General features: G+C 34.2%; 2 protein-coding genes across 3 annotated transcripts in view; one reads left to right on the forward strand and one right to left on the reverse strand.

The window, feature by feature from the left end:
* Positions 1-9,989: 9,989 nt before the first annotated feature.
* Positions 9,990-13,101, reverse strand: LOC126713112 (protein PHOTOSYSTEM I ASSEMBLY 2, chloroplastic). The gene is made up of 4 exons (XM_050412759.1): positions 12,854-13,101; positions 11,365-11,424; positions 10,418-10,464; positions 9,990-10,308 (listed from the first exon to the last, which is right to left on the reverse strand). The coding sequence occupies exons 1-4, from the start codon at positions 13,034-13,036 to the stop codon at positions 10,221-10,223; spliced, it is 378 nt and encodes a 125-aa protein (XP_050268716.1). The 5' UTR covers positions 13,037-13,101; the 3' UTR covers positions 9,990-10,220.
* A 3,157-nt stretch (positions 13,102-16,258) lies between these two features.
* LOC126713111 (phosphatidylinositol-3-phosphatase SAC1) overlaps positions 16,259-21,071 on the forward strand; it is a 39,278-nt gene continuing 34,465 nt past the window's right edge. Inside the window, exons 1-3 of one of the 2 annotated variants that reach the window (XM_050412757.1) lie at positions 16,259-16,806; positions 16,901-17,066; positions 17,393-17,615. In XM_050412757.1, the coding sequence (XP_050268714.1) occupies positions 16,425-16,806; positions 16,901-17,066; positions 17,393-17,615 (771 nt within the window). In that variant the 5' untranslated portion in view covers positions 16,259-16,424. The remainder of the gene's footprint in view (positions 16,807-16,900; positions 17,067-17,392; positions 17,616-21,071) is intronic. The other variant, XM_050412758.1, reaches the window with a different exon arrangement.

The raw sequence follows: 21,071 nt of genomic DNA on the forward strand, positions 1-21,071 counted from the left end.
GGCTGAATGGAAAAGAAGGCTCAAGTGAGGCTCGAGGTAGTCAGATACAAAGCCCAAGCCGGTTATGCAAGAGAGCAATTAGAGGTAAAATTAAGAGCATGGCAAGGGAGAAAGGGAAGAGCCAAATTATGGAGAAGTCTGAGCAAGCCCGGGAGGTAAGTAAAAAAAGAAAAGTTAATGATGATATGTTGTTTGTATGGGATGATAGAATTTCAAAACGTTTTTGTGAGGAGAAACATGGAGATGGGGTAAATTCTTTTACTGAAACGGCAGTGACTGCTGAGCAGCACCGCCTGGACCAATGATTACTTTAGGATGGAACTGCCGGGGGCTTAGGAACCCCCGGTCAGTTCGAGTGTTGCGTGAACTTGTGCAACGTTGGAAGCCCAAAATTGTCTTCTTGATGGAGACAAAAATGAAGAAACATCGGATGGAAAAAGAGAAATTTAAAATTGGTTTGTTGAATGGACTAATTGTTCCTAGTGTGGGAAGAAGTGGGGGTTTAGCTATGTTATGGAGTAGGGACATAAAAGTGGAAATTCAAGGCTATTCAGGGAGTTACATTGATGCATTTGTGACTGACCCAGAATCTGGTTTTCAGTGGCGCATCACGGGTTTTTACGGAAATCCTAAAACTCATCAGAGAAAGGAGTCGTGGGATCTTTTGAAAAGCCTTAGCCAAAAGTATCAACTGCCCTAGCTATGCCTTGGTGATTTTAATGAAATTGTGTCAGTAGAAGAGAAATTGGGTGGGGTGCAAAGGTCTCAAAAATAGATGGATGAGTTTAGAGAAGCAATACACCATTGTAGGTTCAAGGATCTAGGTTACTGTGGTCCTGAATTTACTTGGTGTAATATGCAGGAGGGTGAGAGTAGATTGTATCTAAGATTGGATCATGCTTTGGCTACCCCGGAGTGGGTTGATCATTACAAAGATATTAAAGTGCAGCATTTGGTGGAATCCACATCTGACCATTGTGCTTTGCTTATTTCTGATGATACTGTTGTCCAGAAGCATCCCAATCGACGTAGATTTCAATCTGAAGCGATGTGGGCAAGAAGGGAGGAATGCAGAAATATCATCCAAGAAGTCTGGGATGGTAGCCAAGACTTAAACTCTCCTAGTGGGATTGCTGCCAGATTAAGTCATTGTGCTGAAAACCTCTCTAGATGGAACAAAATGGTGTTTGGGCAAATTCCTAAGCAAATTCAGAGAAAGAGGGAGACTCTCAATACTCTTGTCTGTAGGGATAAAGATGGCAGCTTAGGAAGTGAGATTAATGTAATAAGAAAGGAGATTAATGAGCTACTAGATAGTGAAGAAATTATGTGGCAACAAAGAGCAAAGGTGTAATGGTTAGGGCTTGGGGATCGAAATATGAAATACTTCCACACTAGGGCTTCAGATAGGAGAAGGAGAAATACTATCAACAGTATTATGGATGAAAATGGGAATTGGCATGATTCTATGGATGGGATTGCAGAGGTGGCGGTGTCATATTTCAAGAGTCTGTATTCTACTTCTTTTCCGACTCGCATTTCGGAAGTCATAGATACTATCCCAACTAAAGTCACTGAAGATATGAATCAGCGCCTTATTCAAGAGTTCACAAGGGAGGAAGTGGAGGCAGCTCTAAATCAGATGCACCCAACAAAAGCCCCGGGTCCGGATGGTATGTCTGCTATCTTCTTTAAAAAATATTGGGGTATTGTTGGTAATGATGTCATATGCATGGTATTAAATGTGCTTAATTCTAATGTGTCTATGGTAGAGATAAATAGAACAAACATCACTTTGGTGCCAAAAATAAAAAACCCCACGAAAATAACAGATTTTAGACCTATTAGCCTTTGTAATGTTATTTATAAACTCATATCGAAAGTGTTAGCCAATCGCCTTAAATTTATCCTTCCTCAAATTATTTCAGATAATCAGAGTGCGTTTCTCTCTGGGAGACTTATTACTGATAATGTGCTTGTAGCTTTTGAACTGATGCATTATTTAGAACATAAGAAGGATGGTAGGGAGGGTGTTATGGCGATAAAGTTGGATATGAGTAAAGCATATGATAGGGTAGAGTGGGGTTTTATTAAACAAGTGATGGAGAAAATGGGCTTCCATGAAAAATGGATTGAGTTGATCATGCATTGCATCACCTCTGTATCTTATTCTATACTTGTTAATGGTGTTGCTTACGGTAGTATTACTCCTACTAGGGGTCTCCGTCAAGGAGACCCAATTTCACCTTATATTTTTCTGTTGTGCGCAGATAGTTTTTCCTCCCTTATTAATAATGCTGCTATGAATCAAAGAATTAGTGGAGTATCAATATGTAGAGGCTGCCCTAAGATCACTCATCTGTTTTTTGCAGACGACAGCATCTTATTCTGTAAGGCAAATAGTCAAGAATGCCAAACTCTTATTGATGTTCTTCAGTTATATGAAGCTGCTTCAGGTCAGAAGATCAATGCGGATAAATCTTCAGTATTTTTCAGCAACAATACCCCAGATGATAGAAGATGTGAAATGTTGAATATGTTGGGTCCAATGCAGGATACCCGACACAAAAAATACCTTGGACTACCCTCGATCATTGGCAAGTCAAAAGTTGAAATATTTACTGAAGTCAAAGAGAGGGTGGAGAAAAAATTAGCGGGGTGGAAGGAGAAAATGCTTTCTGTGGGTGGCCGAGAGATTCTTATTAAAGCTGTTGCTCAAGCAATACCAACTTACACTATGAGCTGCTTCCAAATCCCAAAAAGTATTTGTGATGAGATTGAAGGAATGATGAGAAAGTTTTGGTGGGGCCAAAGGGGTCAGGAATCAAAGATTGCTTGGGTTAGTTGGAAGAAGATGTGTAAGTCCAAGTTGAATGGAGGAATGGGGTTCAGAAATTTATAGGCTTTTAACCTTGCTATGCTAGCAAAGCAAGGTTGGAGGTTGATTTCGAATCCTAACTCTTTGGTGGCCCAAGTCTATAAAGCGAAATATTATCCGCATGGTTATGTGTTCAATGCAAAACTTGGTTTCAGCCCTTCATATACTTGGAGGAGCATCTTCAATGGGTTGGAAGTAGTTAAAAGAGGTACCCGGTGGCGAGTTGGCAATGGCGAAAGGATTTATATTTGGGAGGATAAGTGGCTTCCTACTCCAACAACATATAAAGTAATCTCTCCCCCGAAGCACTTTAATGATTATCCTAGGGTCTCGGCACTGATTGATAGAGATACAAGGAGGTGGAAAAGCGAGGTAGTAAGATCTTTGTTCTTACCTTTTGAAGCAAGGACTATCCTGAATATTCCTCTTAGCCATAGCCTTCCGGAAGACCAAATCATTTGGGTGGGTAATAAAAAGGGAGAATTCAGTGTGAAGAGTGCTTATTATATTGCGGTTAGGGTGCTAGAAACAATGGAGGAAGGTGAAAGCTCCTCGGGTGATGCTAGGAGCCCTCTTTGGAAGAAACTTTGGCACTTGAACACTCCTCCAAAGGTACGTATTTTTGCTTGGAAAATGTGTATGAATGCTCTCCCTACTTTTGTGAACTTACAAAGAAGGGGTATTAATATTTGTGATATTTGTCCGGCTTGTGGAAAAGAGCCTGAATATAATTTCCATGTTTTTGTTAAATGTGAAGTAGCCAGGAGAGTATGGAGTTGTTGGGTAAATAATCCCATTGATTTGTTGGATATAAATATAGATATTGTAGATTTTGCTTTGAAACTTGTTGAATTGGGTACTGCCTGTGACTTGGAGGTTTTATTTGGGGTTGCTTGGGCTATATGGTATAACAGGAATAAAATTGTGCATAAGGCCTCAAGTCAAATTCCGGACCAGATTTGGTGTTTTGCTGTAGAATATATTCGTGAGTTCAAAAGAGCCTCAACAATTTGTTCTCAAGGCTTGGCTAAAACAGATGGGAAGTGGACTGCGCCTCCACCAGGCTCTTTTAAAATCAATGTAGATGGTGCCACATCTGAAGATGAAAGGAACTCAAGTGTGGGAGTAGTTATAAGGGATGTAGATGGCAATGTTCTTGCTGCTTGCTGTAAATATTTACAGGGTCAATATTCTGTGGAGGAAGTTGAAGCTCTGGCTGTGGAGTATGGTCTTCTTCTTGCCAAAGAGCAAAAGCTTTCTCATATTATTTTGGAGTCTGATGCATCAATAGTTGTTTCTAATGTCACAGCAGCTGAAACAAGTGGCAGGCTCGGCCATGTGTATCAAGGTATCCGTGGTTTGTTGTCTTCGTTTAGTAGCTGGAATATTAAGCATGTGAAAAGGGATTACAACAAGGCAGCCCATATGCTCGCACAATATGCTAGACAGAAGGAAGAATCTTATGTTTGGAAGGGAGTTTGTCCTCCCATAGTGGCTCAGATTATTCAGGAAGAGGGTCTGTTAGTTTGATTCTGTATTGAGTTTGCCTTTGGCTTTGTTGTACTCTCTTTTCTATTTGGTAATGAAATTCCAGTTATGTTTCAAAAAAAAAAAAAAAACTTTTACCTTCAAATGGAAAAATAATAATAATAATAATAAAAAATAAATAAATAAATAAAATATTCAACTTCCTCCTATAGTCCTATCTTTTTATTTTGCTAGATGCTCCGTATGCCTTGGGAACTACCAAACAGATGACAGGCTTCAACAAATACCAGTACGTGGCCATATGTTTCACAAGGACTGCATTGGTTACTGGCTCACTACCCATACCACCTGCCCACTCTGCCGCCTCTCCCTCCTTCCTCCCACGAAAACAGTAGTTGAATCAGTTGATATTCAGTTAGAAATTAGTCACGGAGCTTTTGTTGCAGAGAACAATAATGAAACATCTCTTGAAGAGAATTCACAGGCTTGTAATGAAGGGAAAAAAGCTATACAATTCTCTCCACGATAGAAGAATTAAGAGAATTCTACTAGCTCTAAAGGGTACTAGTCAATTATCATATTTTTTTTTTATGGGTTTTGATTGATTCACATCCAACCCACACTCTTTTATGGGTCCGTTTGGATTGAACTTATTGTTGCTGAAACTGAAAACTGAAAACACTATAGTAAAATAATTTTTAAATGTGTAAATAGTACCGTGGGACCTATTTTTAATATTTTTTAATACGTGAATAGTGTATGCACAGTGCATAAACAGTGTATGATAACAGTAAATTCTGCCATCCAAAGTCAACAAATGCGAAAAAAAAAAAAAAAAAAAAAAAAAAAAAAAAAAAAGGGAAAACGTAAAAATTTGAAAACGCAGACGCCGGATTCAGTGGAATCCAAACAACCTCTATATATATATATATATATATATATTATGTATGAGGTGAATATTCTTAAAAAATATTGACACCTTGTGTGAATGTGGGGATATTATTTATATAACCAATAGTGTTAAATAATAATTTTCCTTCATATATTTATATTGATGAAGTTCTAATACATTTATGCGTGCGTGTGCACTATGAAAAAGATTGAGAGCTAGTCTAACAGCCCACAATTTCTAGGATAATGATCATTATATATACTAGCCGTAAACCCGCGCGATGCACGGGAAATTTTGACGTTGTTTTTATTTATTTATTATTTATTGATAAGTGAAAGAAGAAATAAGTACATGGAACTTATAATTATTAGTCTAAAACTCAAAATTATATATTTATTTTTCTAATGGGGTATAACTGATGAGTAATGCTACAGTCACAAACTATTTTACAACATTTTTACAAAATATTGATATGGTCAATCTCTTATTGGTTTTCATCTAGGCCCATCATTAATATCACTTTTTCATTTACCAATAATCACTCACCACATCAGTAATTTGTAAATTTTTTTTTTATAAAATAGTTTGTATCTCTAGCATTATTCATAACTGATATAATGTAATATATATTTTGTAAGCTAAGAGATTAATAATTAATTGTTAACCTACATAATAAACAGTTTGCTTTTATAAACTCCATTTATAAACAGTTTACTTTTATAAAATGTAAACTTATTCAAGACAAAACTATTTATAAATGTCCATTTTTTTAACCTGAATTGTTCTAGGAAAGAGAAATGACACCATGGTCAAAGCAACATTTAGATGTGTACATTTGAACACGATTTAGTTTGCAATTTATCATACAGTCTATACTTTTGTAAAAAAAAGTTATGTAAATTATCTAAATATCTAGATCATATGCATATGCTCATATGCTAAATCTGGTTTGACACCAACGTTTGTTTTTGTGATACCATGGAATAATGAAGAATCGCTTCATTATGCTGAGGTATTGATTGGAATATATACATGTGCAATACGGAAATGGCAACTCTTAGTGGGCTAATTTTCCCGAAAAATTTGTAACTATATGCCAAATTCCCATCTCATGGAGAAGTCAGAGGGGAAAAAAAATGAAACACTTATGAGCAAAAAAATTTATACATTTTACTCATTGCTTATTGAAATTTAGTTACATGGACATTGATTGACTTTAAGAAAATCATGGTTCTTCCAAAGCAACTTTACTACTCTTGTTCTCTGAAGAATCATTTAGTAGCTTTGGAATCGCCTACCTCTTCAGGGTATTCGGCTTTCACCCAAAGCACAACATTTAAACCTGTGATCATAGAAAAAGAACCTAGCAACTTAGCAAGTTGAAGACAAACACTTCTTTTATTACATAAAGGGAAAATGGTTACATTGATTGTGAATAGAGAGTTGGACATTGTTGAGAAGAGGGGACCTCTTTGTGATGCACCAAGCCTAAACAAAAAAGTTAACTACAGATCCAATTCAACATCTATATGAAAAATTTTAAGTAATCAAAATGTGTACATTACAAAGAGTCATCAGAAAACATCCAAGTAAGAAGTATGGCCATGAAAAACTTATTCCTTACTTCACATCAAAATTCCTACAAAAAAAATAAATAAAATAAACACCAAAAGAGTTATATGCACATACCATTTTTCTAAGTTATACCCGAGAGCAATGCAGTATTGACTGATTTGCTAACGCTAAAAAACATCCCTATTATCTTGGCAATACTTCTTGAGCTTCATATATTAACATTCTCCATTCTAATCAATTTAAAGAGTTTTTAAAACATTTAAAATGTTTATATAATTGAATATAAAGAGACACACAAAAGAAATATGCATAAACATTGACATTTTATAAAATAAATCAACATGGTCTAGTTGCTTTCCTATTTTATCTATCTATGTTATTTTTATCACATTTTTTAATATTCCAAATGAATCAGGAATTGAACCATAATATATCATGCCATGAGCCTTGTAAAACAATAATAATATATTTTTTGAAAGACCCATTACACAAAAAGCCACCTACAAACGCTTTACACTTGCATCCTCTATATTACCGCAACACTTTCCTTTGTCCTGCAGCGAGCAATTAGAGTTTTTTATAACGTTAAAATCAAACATTTAATCTTCTGCATAATGGGAGAAAATGCAATTTGTACCAAACAAACCAATGAAGATGGAGGGGAAAACAGAAAAGGCAAAACTCACCTTAAAGGGACTTTCCAACTCTGCTTGTACTTTGGTGACTTCTGCAGTGGTGGAGAGAGAATTGGAAATCTATAAATAAATAAATAAAAAACAAATGAATGGGATTTAATTCCAAAGGGGCAGGCATTGAAGGTTTTGATAAGAAGAGGAAGAGCCCAAAAAGATAGAGTTAAAGGAGGGCCAAAATGATGAATGTGATTTAATGGGAAAGTAAATAAAGGGAGAATTGTTAACCATTTTTTGTTTTGATAAGGAGATGAGAAGTCTTGTGAGTGGATGGATAATATATAATACGTGGGACACTTGGACAGAATTAATAGAGAGTTGAAGTAATAAATGAGGAAGGAGAGTTTATTGGAAATATTAGAGGGAAATATTGAATGATTGAAATTGATTAAAGCAAATTTGGGGCAAAAAGGAGAAGAAGAAAGAGACAAAAGCTAAATGCAAATCACTCTAATAGAGTGCCACATGGCAGAACCTCATTATAAGAATAATCATAAATGTAATATAGAAACAATCATAAAGTTAATAATTTTTGTTGTACTAAAATGAAAAAAAAAAAAATACAATTTTTCTCAAAAATTCAAAAGGCAATTTAACGAAAATATTTATTTTTTAATAAAAGTTATTTATAACATTTTGTGAATCATTAAAAAGAAAAGAAAATTTAAAAATTATTCTTTTAGTATTAAACAAACTTTCTCAAACTTATTTTTTCTGCCTACAATCCAAAACACTGAAAAAAGTAACTAAAAAAATTAATAAAACTTAACTATGATTAATTGGACCAATTAGGAAAAAAAATTGTTATTTATAATCTACTAAGGTTATTTTCTTTGCGGAAATTGTAATTTCATCCACCCAAAACATATTATCATATAATCAATTATTAGCAAAATCTAAGAATTAAATTTCTATATATGCATTGTTATAAAATAATAATAATAATAATAATAATAATAATAATAATAATTAAAGTAAAATTGCAAAAGATAAAATTTGTCTCTCATCCAATAACTTTTGTTTAGCCAACCTTTGCTTGTCTCTAAATAAATTGCGTTATAGGGTACTTTTAATACTATTAAAAGTACTTTGTCCACCACAATGGATTAAAAAATAAACAAAAATGATTAAAGTCTCATAGTTTAACATCTAAATTGAGCACTATAAAAATCATGCTATCAAATTACAGTAATTGCCAAATTAAATTATCCAAATCATGCTATGTATTAGAATAATATTATATTTTTATATTTAATCCTTTATAATGCAATAGGATAACATTTAACAATCAAAGAGAGAGAGAGAGAGAGAGAGAACTGAATCGCATTAATCTAAAGTAGATTAAAGAATATAAAAAATTATCAACCTAAAGCGAAGATGCAAGAAAAATAAAAAATAAAAATCCACTCAAAAATTGTGTGTGTGTGTGAGAGAGAGAGAGAGAGAAAGAGAGAGAACCTTTTTTTGGTAAGGGAAAACTATGCATGAAATGAATGAGATAGTGACAAATTTATAGTAATAGAGTGTGAATAAGAAGAGACAAAAATAGAGGAAGATGAAGGAAAAGATAAAGAATGATATTAATGTAGAGAGTAGTGGAGAGATGAGAAGGTGAGAGAATGAGAGAAGGAGAAAAGTTAGAGAAGTAGTGAGGAGATAAAAAGGTAAGGGAGGGAGAAAGGTTGGAGAAGTGTAAATATGAAATAAAAAAAATTATAAATAATTATAAGAAAATGGAAAAAAAAAAAAAAAAAAAGATGATGACATGGACGTTGACGTGGTTCAACGTGAGAGCAGCAGTATTAAACGCTACGCTTCAGCTTTTAGTAATATATTGATTTGCTCAACACATCATAACAAGGGAATAATTTAAATGGTATATATGACCTCTATTTTTTTTTTTTTTAGATACCAAACAGAAACTTTTTTCTTTTTTTTTTTTAAGATTTTGGCTAACATTGTTATTTTAAACAACTTGGATGTCTAAAGGAACAACCTCCATCCAGATAAGAATAGGATCAGAGAGAAGAGCTCGTCTAGCGAGCTAGTAGGCTACCAAGTTCTCCTAACAACGTACATGACATAACCTGACCTCATGGAAAGAGGCCGCTAAGGCCTTGACGTCGTTGATAATTGTAATTTCCGTGATTCATACTCTCTTTTAGGACACGTCGACATGTCGGTTCCTTTTCGCAAAGGCAAGATACGCAGTACTCAATCTCCCTTAAAACAGTTTTAGACTCAAAGTTGACACGAGCTTGGAAGTACGCAGAGTCTCTTAAAAAGAGACGAATGAGTTGCCACCTGGTTATAGGTCCAAGAACCAAAATAGGACTCCATAAAAGGCCTTTTTACCAAACTAAGTCTGGAGTTAGGTTACTACATGTCATGTGAGACAAGCAAGGGAAAGCAGATAAAACATGTGATCATGGAAGCATAGACATACAGAGAATCAGACAACTCATGGCATCAACTCTTTCCGTTATGGTTCCTCAAGGAAAACTAGTTTAGGTACTTGTCTTAGTTGGTACCAAAGTCTCATCAAACAGACAAAGCTTAGCTTTTAGAGTTTCAAATCATGAAGTTCAATATACAAATTCAATGTGCGTGCTAACAGTTTTCAGTATACAAGGAGTTTATGCCTTTTTTTGCGTTTTTCCATCCTTTCAAATAACTACAAAGTTCTTAAGCATTATTATCTCTCCCCTCTTTGCTCTGGTGTCAGCCCACCCTGCCCGCAGCTAGGGCAACTCTTTAGCCCGAATCCTTGGCAATCAAAACATCTATGCAAATGCACATTAAAAAAATAGAAATTATTTAGACCAGGAAAGTTATAAATTACATATTCTTCAAATTAAGCAAAGTGATTTTTAAAAATAGTAATGAACTTACTTCCAGCGCTCAAAAATATTTCCATTCTTTTTGTTTCTTCCTGTGCCCTAATGAAAGATGAAAAAGGCGTTAGTTTCACGACATTGCAACAACGGATGAGTGAAAAAGGAAGAAAAAAAAAAGTAATTCATCTTAAAATAAACTGCATTAATGGAAAAGCAATATTAATCAAAGATTTAACATGAAGATTTAAAATGACAACAATACTACTCTTTAGTTCAATTGCTTAGATTAAGAATGATGCTCTAGAAAATGTAGTAACCACGTCCAGAAGAATTAAAGACAAAAGTGACAAAACAGATTCTGAATTGATATCAAAGATGGGCCATTGGATTTGGGAAATTGCAAGGCAAAACAGAAAAGCCCTAACCTGCCATGGGTTCAATCACTTTCTTTGTTTGGTAAAGTTACATGCAATGTTATCCAACAAAAAAGAAATCCAACACAAGGTCCACAAAGTGCCAGTTTTGTCCACCTTTTTGTGAAGACATCTTGTACCATCACCTATATATATAGCATGAGCCAACTTATTGGATCACCAATTCTTATGGTCCGTTAAGATCGAGGGAGAGGGAAGGAAAGTAGAGTAGATAAGAATTGGAACAAAATTAGTCTATTTTTAACTAACTCTACTCTATTATCTTTCACTCTTCCTCCCTCCCCTCAATTCAAACAGACCCTTAATAATTCCGCACAACAGAAAAGGGCCTTTTAGTCCCTAATGGTTAGTTGGAAGTATCTGAATTAGCTAGATCTTGTGTCTTGTGGCCTGGTCCTAAAATGAACAACCCCCCCCCCCCCCCCCACTCCGAGAAAAAAATAATAATAATTATAATAGCAACAACTAACAAGTTAACTTGTACGAAGGACTTTAAAAAAATAATTAAAAAAAGAAGAAGAAGAAAAGAAAAGAAATATGCATATAAAACCCATTATAAATGAATTACCTTGCATCCTGAGCACTCTAGAGCACCTTTTCCTCCACATGTTTCACAACTTTTCAAGATCTGCAGACAATTATAAAAATGAATGTAAATCTAAGTCTAAATATGCATTATACCACTAAAAGCAATGGAGAATCATTTGAAGGTCCTTCATGTTTCTTTGTGTTCATATAAATTTATAATCCAGTAAATCAAGCTTCCTAAAAATTTTGCTAGTTCTTTCTTTCTCATAAAATGGTGACCTGACCATCCATCTTATGTTCTTCCCCTTTCATGCAGATATATGGCGCTTCCCTAATCCCTATTCATACCCACAACAAAGCAATATCGAAACTATCACATGCTAGTCAAAATTGAGTATGCTTTTAGAGTGCTCTACATACAATTTTAGGTTAATTAGGCTAATAAATTAATTAATAAGTCCGGTATTGAGTACATTCAAGCTTATGTCGATATATTACCAACTGTGCCAAAAACTTAATCAATATTCTAACACTCTCTTGAACTAAACTTAGGTCAAACCCAAGTTCTATTGCTTTGATATCATGATAAATCGCTGATTGGGAATGTTAGGAAACAATAAATATAATCATTTAATCAATAACGTAAAACTTAAGTTCTGCATTAGGTTCTCCAATTAAATTCAAACATATGATTATATTGACGCGATAAAAAAACATAGTTAGGGTCTATTTGGGACCAGTTTTTTAGCTGAAACTGTAAATATTTTGCTAAAAATACTGTAAATAAAGCTAAAAGTTAACTGAAATAGTATAATAGAACTCGTGAATAATAATAAAAATAAGCTGAATAGTAACAAAAATAAGCTAACTAGTAAAAGAAGGTGCATAAGCTTAAACGCAACCTTAGTTTTCTTTTTCAAGGAAAATTAAATTCAATACAGCCAACTATTTGAATTTAATTCTAACTCCGGTAATGAAAGCATTTAAAAATATAAAATAAAAGTCCAGTTCATTTAATTTTTTTGAGAGAGTGGTTCATCTAATTTATTGTAAATCAAGAGTGAAACACATGACAGTACATATATATTCAAAGAAGAAGCCACATAAGTGGCAGTGATTTAATTCTAATACATACTAATTTTGCTGATCATAGGTGGCTCAAAAATTTTTTTTTTTTTTTTAAGTTGTGATAGAATTTCAATCGTTCCCTTATAATGATTTTTCTTTATCATCGTCTCAAGACACCAAGGGAGTGTTTGGTAATGTTGTTTGAACCACAATTTTCGTTGTTTAATCTACAAAACGCATATTTTCACAGCACTTTTTCGTCCACACGTATTTTTACAATATATATATATATATATATATTGGTTTAAGGGAGGCTTAAACCATATATCTCTTATTTGACAGTTTAACTAACCAAAACAGACTAGTAGGCTCATCTTCAAAAGTAATAAATGTCATGAAACAAACGTAGTTTAGAAGAAAATATGACGTAAAGTAGAGCTATAAAATAAAAGAGAGTTTACCGAATTAAGTGAGAAACCACCAGATTTTGCAGCGAAAGCTGTAGTTGTTGTTGTTCCACGTCTGAGTTCTATGCCATTGCCACCTATGACGATCGGTATCCTTGGACTAAATTGATGAGGATGCTGAAATGTTGGTAGTGGCGGAGGAGTCAAGCTATTGCAACACAGAGAGAGCTCAGCCATATAATTAATTTTAAGAATTTGTTGCTATTTCTAATGGATATTAATGAGAGTTTTGTGTGAACAGTTTCCAGTTGCCTGACCTTTAAACAATTATCAACGTGAGTTGGCTTCTTTTCCTTGGAAGTTGAAGTTCACACGTGTGAATAATGTGAATCTCGTGACACACACCCGTTGATCCTATAAGCTAAAATGAGAGCCACTACTTTTTCTCGCACTCATAAGGACACAAATATTTGTTGCCTAAAATGGAATGGGATGTTCATTGGTTTACAATTTTACATTAATGAAATCTTTTTATTTTCGGGGTGGATAAAAAGAAAAGCTTTATATTTAAGACATATTTGGTTGGGCGAATAAAATACATTTTTGTTTTTCATCATTTGTATTTATATATATATATATATATATATATTATGAATGATAGAAAAGTGGATCATCAAATTCCTCCACCACATCAACCAAATTTGGATCCTCAAAATTCTAGGGGTTGTTTGGTTAGGGGTTTTGAACAACAGTTTTCATCGTTTAAACAATATTATACGTATTTTTACACACTTTTTCATCCATAGGTATTTCCAAAAAATACAAACAATATTACTAAAACAACGTTACCAAACGGCCCCCTAATTGTTCACCATTTGTCTTTTTCTATTCCTTCTCTTAACACTTTAGCCATATCTCATGTCTTTTTATTAACTTCTTCTCACTTTTAGTTTTAGTTCTATTTAGAAGATTCATAATTTTTTCTAGAAAAAAAAAAAAGATTCATTCTTTTTTTCTAAAAGGATAAAACTTACATATAGTTTATTAAATTCCCCATTTAAGCTCAACTATATTAAACACAATAGGTTCTTGAAAATGAAAATAATGTTTGTGTTTTATTGGTCATGATAAATAAGTGGTTGAGTTTCATTAGGAAACGTAATATACTACACTTAAAAATGTTCCGTATTTAAGTTTTTACCTTTCCCAAAACTCTACAATATGTTCTTTCATTTTTGAGAGATAGTTTCAACCTATAATGTCTGCTCATAATTATTGCTCTTTATTACTAGACCAAAATACTAATTGGTTTTTTTGTGTAGATAAGGATCAAACTCTAGATCTCTTATTCAACGACAAAAAACTTTATCAGTTGAGTTAACTAGAACCCACATATACCCTTCCACTTGATCATTTAGTTTGATATTTTAATTGCTAATAAGAATTACACTAACAAAACAAAACTAATGCACGAAGACGCATATGTATATTGTAGTTTGAAGTTTTCCTGAATTACAAATTAATATAATAGTTTTACCTCGGCCTCCCCCAAACATAAATTCCTAGCTCCACCCTGGGAAAGATTATATTTTGTTGGCATGGGTGGAAAATCACCCACCCATTTTTCATCCCATCAATTTCTCTCACCTCCACCAATCAATGGAAAACACCTATTTTCTCTTTCCCCTTTTCTATCATTTCCCTTTTTCACCTCAACCAAACATAGCATGATAGTCCTTTTACTAATTTGGGATAGATTCAATCTTGAATTTTGATCCCTTTTAAAAGGATATGATCAAGCATTTTTATCCATATTCCATCAATTGTTTGCATACACATCTTACATCATGTTGATGTAGCATGGAAAATAATTAAATGCTATCAAAGTATAAGGACATGATACTTCTTCCTCTCATATGAATGGTAGATCTCACTATGATGTGAGATGAGAAAGTATAATATTGTTGTACAATTAGAATATTGAATAATTACTCAATATATAATAATAGTAAAACATTCGAAAAACAAACAAGTAAAATGTATGTGCAAGAAGCCACATAGATGGAAACAACAACACACACAATCTTCAATATTTTTACGAAAATGTCACTGGACTCATTTTGTTGAAAATAAAAATGCCAAAAAGTTTTTTTTTTTAATTTATAAATGATATATATATATATATATATTATGTTTTCATTCTCATTTTTTTTTTTTTTGGTATTGAAAACGAAAATGAAAACAAAAAACAAATCCAAACAAGATTTTCACTAATGGGTCCCATAGAAAATAGGAAGCAAAATACACTATATTTTCAGAGGAACCACCATCAAGTTCCTATCCACCACGCTGTCACAATTCATATGATTAGGTTCTAAAAGAATGGGTTTTGTTGAACCTTTGAAAACCCATTTCATATTCAATTTTGTGATACTTGAGACAATTAAACTAGATACGTTTTCTTTGGTGTAAAAATTTTTTTGTAAACATTTTCAATGTTCCATCTTCAAACAAAAGTCTGACTACACCAAACACCTCTAAAATTATCAAAACACCACTACAATCTCTAAAATGATCAAAATACTTTTGAAACCACCAAAATTGCGAAAATACCTCTAAAACCTCTCAACATCTAAAAAACCCCTCTCTCTTTTTTGTTGAGAAAATCTTAAAAAAAAAAAAAAAAAAACCTTTTGAAACCTCCAAAACTATAAATTGTAAATAACCAAAATACTATTGGCATGTCCAAAATGACCAAAATGCACCCTAGAACCACCAAACTAACAAAAATACCCTTAAATTCACCAAAATGGCTAAAATATTCCACTAGGAAACTAACCTAAATTTCTATAGAACTTTCTCTTTTTTTTTTTTTTCTTTTTTTATTATTATTATTTTTTATATTTTTTTATACAAGATAGAAATTTTACTCTAGAATAATTTAACAGTATATGTGTGTGAAACTCCCTTTTGAAGACTTGAATCTCGGCCCTTATCCTTTACACCCCATAAACACTTATACTTGTGGAGTTACCATCACATTAAACGTGCGTGGTGATTCTATAGAACTTCTTAAAATGCTTTCAAAACTACAAAAATGACCAAAATAATCCATAACAACCAAAATATCCCTAAAACCATCAAAATTACCAAAATAAATCTCAAAAATTATTAAAATATCTATCAAACCTCAAAAACTGTAAAAATACTCGGAACCTACAAAATGAAGTTTAAGACTTTTACCTATTAAAATTTATTTCCAATTATGTTAATTTCTAATCAAAGCTTATATATTTAAAATCTGGTTAAGTTAAAGCCCAATCAAACCCAAAAATTTAAATTTAAATTTAAAAATTTAGGTTTTAGAACTTTTGAAACTATATATATTATTTGCATTTTAGATTAAAAGAATAAAAATAAATAAAAAAGGAGAAGAAAAGAAAACGACGAGAAAAGAAAGAAAAGCTTTCGGACAGAAGCTTGATAGAAAAAGTTACCCAAACAGGGGGATGTGTTCAGTTCCTTGTGTGAGCAGAGCAGCAGAAAGAGAAAGTTCCATCCCATCACATTCACATGTCCAGTCCTGCAGCCTTGTAATTCCTAATTCACCGAAAATTGCATTTGCATGGCAGCGAAATCCGAGAAATCGAATGTGCAGGCATCATCATCCTCCTCCTCCTCCTCCTTCTCCTTCTCCGCCAAAGTGCATCCTTCTGAACTGGATCCCAACCACAACAACCACAACAACAACAACTCCTCCTCCTACTCTCTCGAGAAATTCAAACTCTACGAAACCCGTCAGAGATTTTACCTCATCGGAAGCGATCGGAACAAGAGGGTATTCCGCGTCTTGAAGATCGACCGTAGTGAGCCCTCTGATCTCAACATAAGTGAAGACCCAGTGCTCTATTCCCCCAAAGAAATCAAAAACTTGCTCCAGCGTATCGATGAGGGCAATCGTGCCACCGGCGGCCTCACCCCTGTCGCTAAGGTCTACGGTATTGCCGGTAATTTTATTTTATTTACCAACTGTTTTTTTTTTTTTTTTTTTTTTAATTTTACTATTTGTGCAATGAGGCGACTATTTTTAATATTTGATAGGTTGCATCAAATTTCTGGAGTCTTATTATCTGATTCTCGTCACTAAGCGTCGCCAAATTGGGAGTATTTGTGGTCACGCCATTTATAGCATTGATGAGAGCCAGTTAATCACAATTCCTCATGTCTCAGTTCAAACTGATCTGGCACATTCTAAAACTGAGCTAAGGTAAACTCTCTTCTTTTTTTTCCTTCTGATTGAAATGGGTTTTTGTTACTTAGTCCACCAGTATAGTTTGCAAATGAAATTGACCCTGCAACTGTGAATTTAGGTGTTTGTATTTGGGTAATTCAGACCTACTGAATTGGCTTTGTCTATGTTGTTGTTAATCAATGGACAACAATGACTATCCTTTTTTTGAAAGAGTCTTATTTCATTCTGTGAATAACTACTTTTTGCTAATGGGTTTTTTTTTTTTTTTTTTATTTTTTTTTTTTTTTTTTAAAAGAATTTTAATAAAAATTAATTTTTACTGTTTCATCATTTGAATGCAGGTACAAGAAGCTTTTATCCAGTGTTGAACTGACCAAAGATTTTTTCTATAGCTACACCTATCCCATCATGCAAAGTTTGCAAAAAAATGTGCATTTTATGGGTGAGCAAGGGATGCCATATGACAACATATTTGTGTGGAATGCTCATCTAACAGAAGCAATTAGATCAAGATGCAATAACACTATCTGGACGATAGCTTTAGTTCATGGGGATTTTAAGCAGGTATGTGATGATTGTTTTGTTATTTTAATGGTTTTGTATCTCATCTCATGTGAATGTGATATTTGTATGCCATCCTTGTTGTTTACACATAAGGCCCAATATTTTCATTTGGATCTAGTTTAGACATACGTCACGCATTTGCTTCTTTCTAGCTAAATATATGTTATCTAGCCCTTTCAACTGGTTATGTCTAAATCTTGAAATTGTATTCAAAGTCACATTCAACCGCTTCAACTTGTCACTAGTTTGTCTAATAATGATATTTTTGCATCTAGAAACCCATTATCTCTTTTAAACTTTGAAAGAATTCATATATATAAGATCCTAGAAAAAGTTTTAGCAAATCAGTTGAAATTGAATTTAGATAAGGTGGTGTCAGAACCCCAAAATGCATGTGTTAGAGGGAGACAGATTTTGGATTTAGTGTTGATTGCCAATGAGTGTATCGATAGTCGCATAAGATCCGTCATTCTTGGGGTATTGTACAAATTATATATATATATATATATATTATGTTTTTCCTTTTATAAGTAAGAAAGCTTTTTTTAAAAATTCAAAAAGTAGAGCATTTACACAGGACGTGTACATAGATTACAACAGTCTAAGAACCAAACGAACAAGTATCAAGAATCTCAAAGATATTATCAAAGGAAAATAGAGAGGAAGCATTCATCCACTCAAATAAAGGTTTGAGATGAATAAGCTTAAAAATCATGCACTGATTTCACCCATCCCTCGAAAGTCCATGCATCTCACACCATAGGCACCACATGAGACAATGGGGAATCATGCTCAAAATCGTTTGACTTCTAGTTTCACCCAGCCTTTGGTTCCAACTATTAAGGAGATCCTCCACCCTTTCTGGCATGACCCACACAACTCCGAACAATGCGAAAATATACTCCATAGCTCATAAGCATCAGGGAAATGAAGAAGCAAAATGGTTTATAGTTTCTCATGCTAATTTGCACATACAACACCAATCAATAACAAGGATCCTTCGTTTCCTTAAGTCATCAACAGTTATAATTTTTCCCATAGCCTCTGTCTAACAGAAAAAAGCCTAGACTTTTGGTCTCCACAAGCTTTTCCAAGGAAAAGATAACCGAGTGGAAGAGTGAAGCAATCTACAATAAGATTTTACTTCTAACATACTCCTAGGAGAGGGATTCCAACAAATTTCATCCATGCCACTCTGATTGATCACACTTGAATTAACGAGATCCATGAAGTTTGCCACTGATTCTAGCTCCCAATCATGTATCGTACTTGTGAAATTGATATCCCAATGGTGTGTCTTCCCTTTGAAAATGAAGTCGTCTGCCACCAAAGCTTCCACACCCCTTGCTATTTTACTCAGGAACCTCTCTTGTAGCGGTTGCGCTCAACACCAAGAATCATGCCAAAACTTTATTTGAGTTCCATCCCCCAACTTGTAGCTAATGAAATGAACAGACTGATCCCATCCTGCCCTTATGGTCTTAAGACTAACCCCATACATTCCTCTAACCCGGTGAGGACACCAATCACCTCACACACTACCATATCAAGTTAGATATGGAGAAAGCATACAATCACATGCATTGGAATTTCTTGTTATACATACTTCAGCGATATATATTTGGCCCCAGATGGAGGAAGTGGAATTTTTCGTGTATTTCCACTGTTTGTTTTCCTATACTTGTGAATGGCAGTTCGTTTTTCAGTACTTGTGAATGGCAGCCCGAGTGTCTTTTTTCAAAGCTCACGGGGGGTTGAGATAGGGAGACCGGAGACCCTCTATTTCCTCAGTTGTTCATAATTTTTATGGAGGTACTTAGAAGATTGTTGGAGACAGCAGGTAGAGGGAATTACATATCTGGGGGGAGTCTTTGGTTCTATTTCTAGACTTGTTGTTTTCAGTTAAAGTTTGGAGGATGCAAAAGACGTGATGGTATGTTTCCTTTCTAAAAATATGTAGTTCACAATGTTAAGGAAAGGAGAAGTAAATTTATTATTTCCTTGATGTAGTATCTCAGAGGTGAAAGTACCACTTGGAGTTGCATTCTCCACCTGGGCTGCAAATTTGGGTAAAATTTTGATGTTTTGCAATTTAAGGCAGTGGAACAAGGTAATAGTAGATTGGTGTTGTATGTGCTAAAACAGTGTTGAGACTGTCGATCTTCTTCACTATTTATGGTGTGTCAGTGAGGGGGAGTGGTGAGGATAAGATGTGTTGGGAACCATCAACCAGATAAAAAAAGAGTTTTAGGGTTAGTATATTGGTGTTGTATGTGCTAAAACAGTGTTGAACTTGTCAATTTTCTTCACTATTTATGGTGCGTCAATGAGGGGGAGTGGGGAGGATCATAAGATGCACTGGGAACAAATAACCAGATAAGAAAAAAGGGTTTTAAGGTTAGTGGTTTCTACTGAGTCTTGCTGCATGCTATTTGGTTTCTATCGGGTATTGCTGCATACCATTACTAGCGATCAGTCTAGAGTTGCTTTCTTTGTTTGGACTGTAGCCTTAAGGAAAATTTTGACAAGTGACAATTTAAAGAGGAGGAATGTATGGACTCTGGATTGGTGTCATGTGCGAATGTAATGGGGAGTTAGTAGACCACCTATTAATACACTATCCTATTGCTATGGTTTTGTGGCTTTTGGTGTTGGGTTTGTTGGGTGATGTGAAAGTCTGTTGTTGAGTTACTAGCTTGCTGGCAAGGACAATATGGGCATCATAGGAATGGTTATATATGGATGGCTGCCCCGCACTGCCTGATGTGGTGCTTTTAGAGGGAGAGGAACAACCAGAGCTTTGAAGATATAGAGAGAAGTCTGCCTGATCTAAAATTATTACATAGTCAATCCCTATGTTTGGTTAGTTTATTTTTTTGACAAGTAAGAAAAAGTTATATGAAATGAAAGTGCTACTTCATTCGAAAAGAATGAAGTAGCCTAAAAAATATGTATAGGAAAACAACAAAAAAAGAGAATATATACAAAAATAAAGAATCTAGAAAAATGGAATGGAATCACTAGAAGTGATTCCCCAAGCACGAGACCAGTCAAACAAAGTCCCAGCAAACAATTCTTTGAGCTGCGCCTCCGAATGTCCCAAATCATCAAAAATATGATTATTACGATTATTTGGTTAGCGACTTGATAAATTTATGTAATTTGCATGATTAATTGTATGGTCCCTAGTCGTATACTCCCTGTATACTTGGGTGACTCTATTTTTTGAAATCAATAAAACTTTATTACTTGTCCAAAAATCTTCTTCACTGTTCTATAGCAAGATAATTGTGGTCATCTGTTCTCTCTTTGGGGTTAACATGGGTCATGCCTTGCTAGGTGCTGGAGTTGTTAGCTTGCTGGAGAGGCTGTTTGGGGAGACTTAGAATAGTTATGATTTGGAGTGTTAAACCCTTTTTTTTGTATGTGGTGTATTTGGCAAAAGCAAAATCTTTG

Source organism: Quercus robur, chromosome 2 (assembly GCF_932294415.1).
Source record: "Quercus robur chromosome 2, dhQueRobu3.1, whole genome shotgun sequence".
Lineage (NCBI taxonomy): Eukaryota > Viridiplantae > Streptophyta > Magnoliopsida > Fagales > Fagaceae > Quercus > Quercus robur.